The sequence below is a fragment of the Astatotilapia calliptera genome, chromosome 20 (assembly GCF_900246225.1).
Source record: "Astatotilapia calliptera chromosome 20, fAstCal1.2, whole genome shotgun sequence".
Taxonomy (NCBI): domain Eukaryota; kingdom Metazoa; phylum Chordata; class Actinopteri; order Cichliformes; family Cichlidae; genus Astatotilapia; species Astatotilapia calliptera.
Window position 1 is genome coordinate 954,913 of NC_039321.1, and position 7,588 is coordinate 962,500.

At 55.4% G+C, this 7,588-nt stretch overlaps 1 protein-coding gene across 1 annotated transcript in view; it reads right to left on the reverse strand.

Moving 5' to 3' along the window:
- Nucleotides 1-1,193: 1,193 nt before the first annotated feature.
- Nucleotides 1,194-7,588, reverse strand: part of nol4lb (nucleolar protein 4-like b) — a 101,932-nt gene continuing 95,537 nt past the window's right edge. The window contains exons 9-11 of the mRNA XM_026154952.1: nucleotides 6,821-6,934; nucleotides 3,756-4,008; nucleotides 1,194-3,567 (exon numbers count right to left, since the gene is read on the reverse strand). Coding sequence (XP_026010737.1) covers nucleotides 3,323-3,567; nucleotides 3,756-4,008; nucleotides 6,821-6,934 — 612 coding nt within the window. The 3' untranslated portion in view covers nucleotides 1,194-3,322. The remainder of the gene's footprint in view (nucleotides 3,568-3,755; nucleotides 4,009-6,820; nucleotides 6,935-7,588) is intronic.

The window sequence follows — 7,588 nt, forward strand, 5'->3', positions numbered from 1 at the left end:
CAGCCCATCACAGCACACCTGGACCAGTCCAGGTGACCCAGAGGTGCTGGGTCGCTCTGACTCCGAAAGCCAGGAAGCAGAGGCAGCATCTGAGAGCACAGTGAGGATCAGATGGAGGAAGAGCAGGACGGGACGCCGGGACCCAAACTCTGTTTACGAGGACGAATAAAGTTTGATTGGACATCGGTGTTGATCGTCCTTTTTAAATGCTTTGAGGTGAAAGGTGGGTCAAAGGTCGTGCCCTCCTGCTCTTCTTCTTGTCTTTTTTTTTTTTTTGCATATTTTTCTCCAGTTTTCCTCTCGCTGATCTTTAATCACAGCTTTCCAAAAACAAAACCTCATCAAATTCAGTCACTTCCGTGTGAAACTTTTCCCAAAGCTCGGGCGCTTCTGTCGCTGCACATGAGCATGAAGGTGTGGATGTTTGGGTGGAGGCTGTGAGGTCTGAGCTGCCATCACAAACCTTCCAGTGAACGTGGTGATTATCAGCCGCATGACAGAAAACTGTCATGCCACGCCCCCCCTTTGCTTCACAGCAGAGCGGGGCGTGGGGGGTTGGGGGCGGTCCCTCTGAGGAAACATGCATACACTCACACAAAGGGGCTCCGCCCCTTCACATCACAGATGACTGTTGCTTTCCTTGCTGTGCAAAAAGGGAGCAAATTACAGTGAAATGACCGTCGAGCTGAGTAGAAACCATAATAGAAGCAGAGCATCATCCAGGAAACCAGGAGCTTAACGAGCCCAAGTCCCTAACGAGCGCCTGAGGCCTCAACGAGGGCCCAAACTCCTAATGAGCCCGAGGCCCCACGAGCCCGAGGCCCCAACGAGCCCGAGGCCCCAACGAGCCCGAGGCCTTACTGAGCCCGAGGCCCCAACGAGCCCGAGGCCTTACTGAGCCCGAGGCCCCAACGAGCCCGAGGCCTTACTGAGCCCGAGGCCCTACCGAGCCCGAGGCCCCAACGAGCCCGAGGCCCCAACGAGCCCGAGGCCCCAACGAGCCCGAGGCCTTACCGAGCCCGAGGCCCCAACGAGCCCGAGGCCCCAACGAGCTCGAGGCCTTACTGAGCCCGAGGCCCCAACGAGCCCGAGGCCCCAACGAGCCCGAGGCCTTACTGAGCCCGAGGCCCTACCGAGCCCGAGGCCCCAACGAGCCCGAGGCCCCAACGAGCCCGAGGCCTTACCGAGCCCGAGGCCCCAACGAGCCCGAGGCCCCAACGAGCCCGAGGCCTTACTGAGCCCGAGGGCCCAACGAGCCCAAGGCCCCAACGAGCCCGAGGCCTTACTGAGCCCGAGGGCCTTAACGAGCTGAGGTTCAAAATGCACTTTGAAGCTAAATTTCACATAATGAAAAATAATTATCTTTAAACAACGCTATCAAAAGACAAAAGTACTCAGTGGTGATGAGAACGAGAATTAAAGGAAGAGTTTGAGTTTGGGGAAATAACTTGCTTCCTTGCAGAGATCCTGATGGGACGTTTGATGTTCTGACAGCTAGCTTAGCTTAGCTCAAAGACTGCAGGCAGGGGTAAACAGCTAGCCTGGCTCTGTTTAAAGGTCAGAAAATCTGCTTATTCCTGTACAGAGCACCAGCTAACATGTTATGTTTTCTCTCTTTTTTTTTAGTATGGCTTCTTTTTACAGGGCATAACATGCTAATGAGTAAGCTAGCCACTTCCCCCAGCTTCTAGTGTTTAAAGCTAGGCTAGCTTAGGGCTACTGTCTTGTATCCTATATGGTCCAGAAGCTACTGCTGAGCCATAAGCATGTTAACCTCTGCTCTAAAGTTTTAACATGGGAGTCTATGAGGCCGACCCACCACTGGAGCCTCCAGAGGACATCAGAGGAACTGCAGCTTCTAGAGCTCCAGGGTTGGAAGGTGCAGCTGAAATTTACAGACAGGTACAACAATGAGGTCAGATTTTCATCTAACTTGAAAGCAAATCCTATTTCCACAAACGTCAAACTCTTCAAGCAGCAGAGCGTAAGCAGGGACCAGAACATCAGGAGTGATTCCAACATGGCTGAGAACCTGAGGGAGGAGCTCCCGCTCCACTTATCTGCTGCCTCACTTTCCTCTCAGACTAATCACAAGTTACACACTAGTAAACAAACAGATAGTATTAATCTACACGGGACTAGAAGTTTGTACAGCCCTCCCCGTGCCCTCCAAACTGAGGGGAGGGTCCGAAAAGAAGAAGATTCACAGTTAGAAAGTCACAAAACACGACAGGAATCGAGCCCTATGAAGCAAAACAAAGAAAGCAGCCAACCAAGCAGCCAGCGGGACAGAGAGGAGCGCCGGATCGGACCGTCGCTCTCTGAGCCGGTTGGTCGTGTTTTCACGGGGCACTGCGGCGAGCTACCGCCCGGCTGTGTTGAGGTTTCAGGTCTATGGCAGAAGGTCCGGTTTTTAAAATAGCAGCAGCCACATGAAAGTTCATCATTATAATCATAGTAATAACAACAATAATAATAATGGCCATCTCAGAGTTTAACAGACACACACAGTAAGACGGAGCAGTCCTCCTCATCCTCAAGCCTGAGGAAGAGGAGGAGGTTTAGGTCCACGAAGAAGAGCCGGAGAGTAGGTCCAAACAGAGAGAAGAAGAAGAGGAGGAGGAGGAGGGACAGATGCTGAGGTTTCATAGAAGCTGGAGGTAAACCTGCGCACACGTGCACGACTCTCCTCAGAAAAGAAAGAAACGCTGACGACATCAGGAGGCGGAGAAACCCGGCTTCACCTGCAGGAGCTGAGCGTTTGATTGGCAGGTCTGATCTGAGGTATTTCCTGGCGGTCAAAATGGCGTCTCGGATGCATAAGTGAGCGCGCGGCTCCCGGGGCCAAGGGCAAGGACGGGGTGAGGTCAGAGGTGAGGAGAAAGTGCTGAAGGACACAGAGAGCTTATATACAGGCGAACACGAACAGTCTGTTCTTTTTCTTCTTTCACTTTAAAAAAGTCCAACGGAAAAATCACGAAAGAGAAAACGTCCCAACAAAGAAACGGACAGCGTCCGAAAACAGACAGCCTCAACGCGACGTCGTTTTTATAACCAGAAGAAGATCGACCCCACAGCTCCCCAGAGAGTCTTTGCTCCTCCTCCTCTGTGATTGTGAGGCGCCTCCGCAGAGGAGCCGAGCTTCCTGCGGCGTTCCGGGTTTTGTTCTCAGGCAGGATTCGGTGGATTCTCCGCCCTCGCTGCGGCCTCAGGTTCCCGTTTTCCTCCAAACGGTCGCCACAGTTTCAAAACCAGGCGAGGCCGGCGAGGGCGCAGGAAACGTGACGGGGTAGTGTGTGTGTGTGTGTGTGTGTGTGTGAGATCAGTTCTGCTGCAGGATCAGGTTTTCCAGCTCGTCTGCTGAGCGGAGCAGGAAGGCGGCTGACTCTCGGTATCCAGCGATCAGCTGACGCACGGCCGTGATCTCTGGCTGGCTGAGCTGGGTCGACGCCCCGCCCCCTCCTCCACCACCACTGCCCCGCCCACCGAGGCTGTTGGCGGCAACAGAAGAGGAGGAGTTGCTGACGTTGGTGGAGGAGTGAGACTTCATGCTGAGGTCAGTGGGGCCTGCAGAGGAACACGGTCGACATCATGATGTCATTACTTAGAAATAATGTGATATTACATAAAATATGTTCCTGACACGAGAAAACATCCACAGGAAGGACCCGAACATTTCAACTTTGGACCTTTGATGATGAAACCACACCCAACAATCTGTAAGTAAAAGACGGACTGCTTGTGTCATCACTTACCGTTGGTCTGACCAGCAACAGCAGCAGCGGCAGCAGCAGCACCGGTTGTCAAGGAAACAGGGTGTTGCATGGTGGCGCTCAGGCCTGGGTATCCACGGTAACCGTAGCTGAGGCCAGCGCCGTTGATATAGAGCTGGGACTCCTGGGAGGAGAAGGCTGAGGCGGCCAATGAGTAGGCGGAGTGAGCGAGGGACGCCGGCTCCCTCAGAACGCCTCCGACCCCGGACGGCTTATCCAGAGTGATCTGCTCATCCTGAGGAAGGACAAGGAAGTCAGGAGCTTTTCAAAATAAAAACAGCACGATGGGGACAGGAAGCAGGAATGCTGATGCTGACAGGGGATTTTTCTCTCATGGAATTAAAGAAAAACTTCCAAAACTGGAAAGTTGATAAACGCAAACTGCACTCACAGCAGCTTCGAAGCATATTCATGATCATGGGCACCGCCTGCCGTGGGCGTGTCCAACTACAGCTCTGAATGTTGTATGGATAACCAACACATCACAGGTGTGATGGCAGCTAAACCCAGTGGAGTGGTAATAATTAGTGCTGTCAGCGCCATAATCGCATTAACGTGTGCGTGGGGCTGCACGGCGCTAACGAGTTAACCGTGCTAACCTGTAGACGCCATGCAGCCTCTCGCACGGGGAATCTGCGCTAACAGAGATTAACGCTGACAGCGCTACTAATAATAATGCAAGAGCAAACACCAACAACTGGGTGAGCGGGGCTGTTAGTGTGTGTGTATACGGATAATAGCAAACACTGTAAGGAATTTTGTTCGCTCAAATTAAACTCAAATTTTCTCAGAATAGAGGCACAAAAATAACGCCATATCCTCGCCCCTGTCCTCCACACTGTCCTCGCCCCTGTCCTCCACACTGTCCTCGACACTGTCCTCGCCCCTGTCCTCCACACTGTCCTCGACACTGTCCTCGCCCATCCTTGACACCGTCCTCGCCCCTGTCCTCGCCCCTGTCCTCCACACTGTCCTCGACACTGTCCTCGCCCATCCTTGACACCGTCCTCGCCCCCGTCCTCGCTCCTGTCCTCCACACTGTCCTCGCCCCTGTCCTCCACCTGTCCTCCACCCTGTCCTCCACACTGTCCTCCACACTGTCCTCGCCCCTGTCCTCCACACTGTCCTCGACACTGTCCTCCACACTGTCCTCGCCTTGACCCTGTCCTCGCCCCTGTCCTCCACACTGTCCTCGCCCCTGTCCTCCACACTGTCCTCGCCTTGACCCTGTCCTCCACACTGTCCTCGCCCATCCTTGACACCGTCCTCGCCCCTGTCCTCCACACTGTCCTCCACACTGTCCTCGCCCCTGTCCTTGACACTGTCCTCGACACTGTCCTCGCCTTGACCCTGTCCTCGTCACTGTCCTCGCCCCTGTCCTCGCTCCTGTCCTCCACACTGTCCTCGCCCCTGTCCTCCACACTGTCCTCGCCCCTGTCCTCGCCCCTGTCCTCCACACCGTCCTCGCCCCTGTCCTCCACACTGTCCTCGCCCCTGTCCTCCACACTGTCCTCGCCCCTGTCCACGCCCTCCTTGACACCGTCCTCGCCCCTGTCCTCGCCCCTGTCCTTGACACTGTCCTTGACACTGTCCTCGCCCCTGTCCTCGCCCCTGTCCTCCACACTGTCCTCGCCCCTGTCCTCCACACTGTCCTCCACACTGTCCACGCCCTCCTTGACACCGTCCTCGCCCCTGTCCTCGCCCCTGTCCTTGACACTGTCCTCGCCTTGACCCTGTCCTCGTCACTGTCCTCGCCCCTGTCCTCCACACTGTCCTCGCCCCTGTCCTCCACACTGTCCTCGCCCCTGTCCTCCACACTGTCCTCCACACTGTCCTCGCCCCTGTCCTCCACACTGTCCTTGCCCCTGTCCTCGCCCCTGTCCTCCACACCGTCCTCGCCCCTGTCCTCGCTCCTGTCCTCCACACTGTCCTCGCCCCTGTCCTCCACACTGTCCTCCACACTGTCCTCGCCCCTGTCCTCCACACTGTCCTCCACACTGTCCTCGCCCCTGTCCTCCACACTGTCCTTGCCCCTGTCCTCGCCCCTGTCCTCCACACCGTCCTCGCCCCTGTCCTCGCTCCTGTCCTCCACACTGTCCTCGCCCCTGTCCTCGCTCCTGTCCTCTACACTGTCCTCGCCCCTGTCCTCCACACTGTCCTCGCCCCTGTCCTCGCTCCTGTCCTCTACACTGTCCTCGCCCCTGTCCTCCACACTGTCCTCGCCCCTGTCCTCCACACTGTCCTCGCCCCTGTCCTCCACACTGTCCTTGCCCCTGTCCTCGCCCCTGTCCTCCACACCGTCCTCGCCCCTGTCCTCCACACTGTCCTCGCCCCTGTCCTCCACACTGTCCTCGCCCCTGTCCTCCACACTGTCCTCGCCTTGACCCTGTCCTCCACACTGTCCTCGCCCCTGTCCTCCACACTGTCCTCGCCTTGACCCTGTCCTCCACACTGTCCTCGCCCTCCTTGACACCGTCCTCGCCCCTGTCCTTGACACTGTCCTCCACACTGTCCTTGCCCCTGTCCTCGCCCCTGTCCTCCACACCGTCCTCGCCCCTGTCCTCGCCCCTGTCCTCCACACTGTCCTCGCCCCTGTCCTGCACATTTCGTCCCTGAAACATGGCTGTGAGTCAGGGCTGTGCAGGGGCCACAGCATGTGTGTGTCTGCATGATGAGGAGACGCTGCTGCTGTAAATGACAGAAACGTGTCAGCGCTGCTGTTCTGTGGTCATCAGTCGGGTTTGTGTCACAGATAATATTCCTTACTTTTTGAAAAACAGGAACCTTAAATTGCTCGTCGGTTGCTGTGGTGTGAATGGTCTCTATCAGCTGTATGTATGCACTGCTTCACATTTTCCACAGTGAGCTGGATCGGAATCTTTGTCGGGCTGACTCTGGCCCGCGGGCCTCATGTTTGACACCAGCACTGAAGCCCTGATGTTCCTTCGGGGTTTTCTGATCAGAAAGGAGAGAGCGCCTCTCGCTGGAAGCCGTCAGTAAAGCAGCTCTGTGTCGGACACAACTGTGGAAGCACCGCAGGAACTCACGTGGTAGGCTTCGAGGCGCATCCTCTTGGCAGCGTTGCGTGATTCGCTCTCGCAGGCAGCAGCCAGGATGTTCTCAGCCATGGCCGAGGTGAGGTGAGGTGGAGTGGGGCGGGTCTGAAAACAACAGAAGCTCAGGGTCAGAGTCTTCGGGTTCTTCATCATCACGTTCACATCACTAACATCAAGGAAAATCATCCACAGCAGAAAAAAACAGAACAATTAACCAACGAGCTAAAAAAGCGATCAGCAGGAGAACATGAGGAGTGATCGTGAGAGTGGAAGGAAACGTCCAGGAGAAGGTAGTCAAACCGCTTCAGCTCACAGCGAGGAGGAAAACACACTGAGGAAGAGGAGGTGGAGATGAAGAATGAGGGCACCACAGGGAGGAAGAGCCTGAAGATGGAAAATAAGAGGTTTACAGGTGGGAGAGGAAGATGAAGGTAAACTGATGATCTGTGAGGAGAAGAGGAAAAACAAGAAGAAAAAGAGGATGAGGAGGAAGAACCAGAATAAGAAGAAGATGAAACAGCAGGAGATGAAGGACAAGAAAGCTTAGATGATGAAGAATAACATCAGCTATCCAAGCATGTGTGTCTCCACCACCAGGGGCAGCAGAGACTGTGCCGTGATTGGTCAGTTTGTCCTCCACACTCTCAGACTACATTTATGACATTGACCTTCAGAGCTCAGACTCAGCTGTGATGATCACCTGTGAAAGCTCCTGGCTCTGACCTTTGCCCTCTGTGGACGCAGACGTGAGCACCGTGA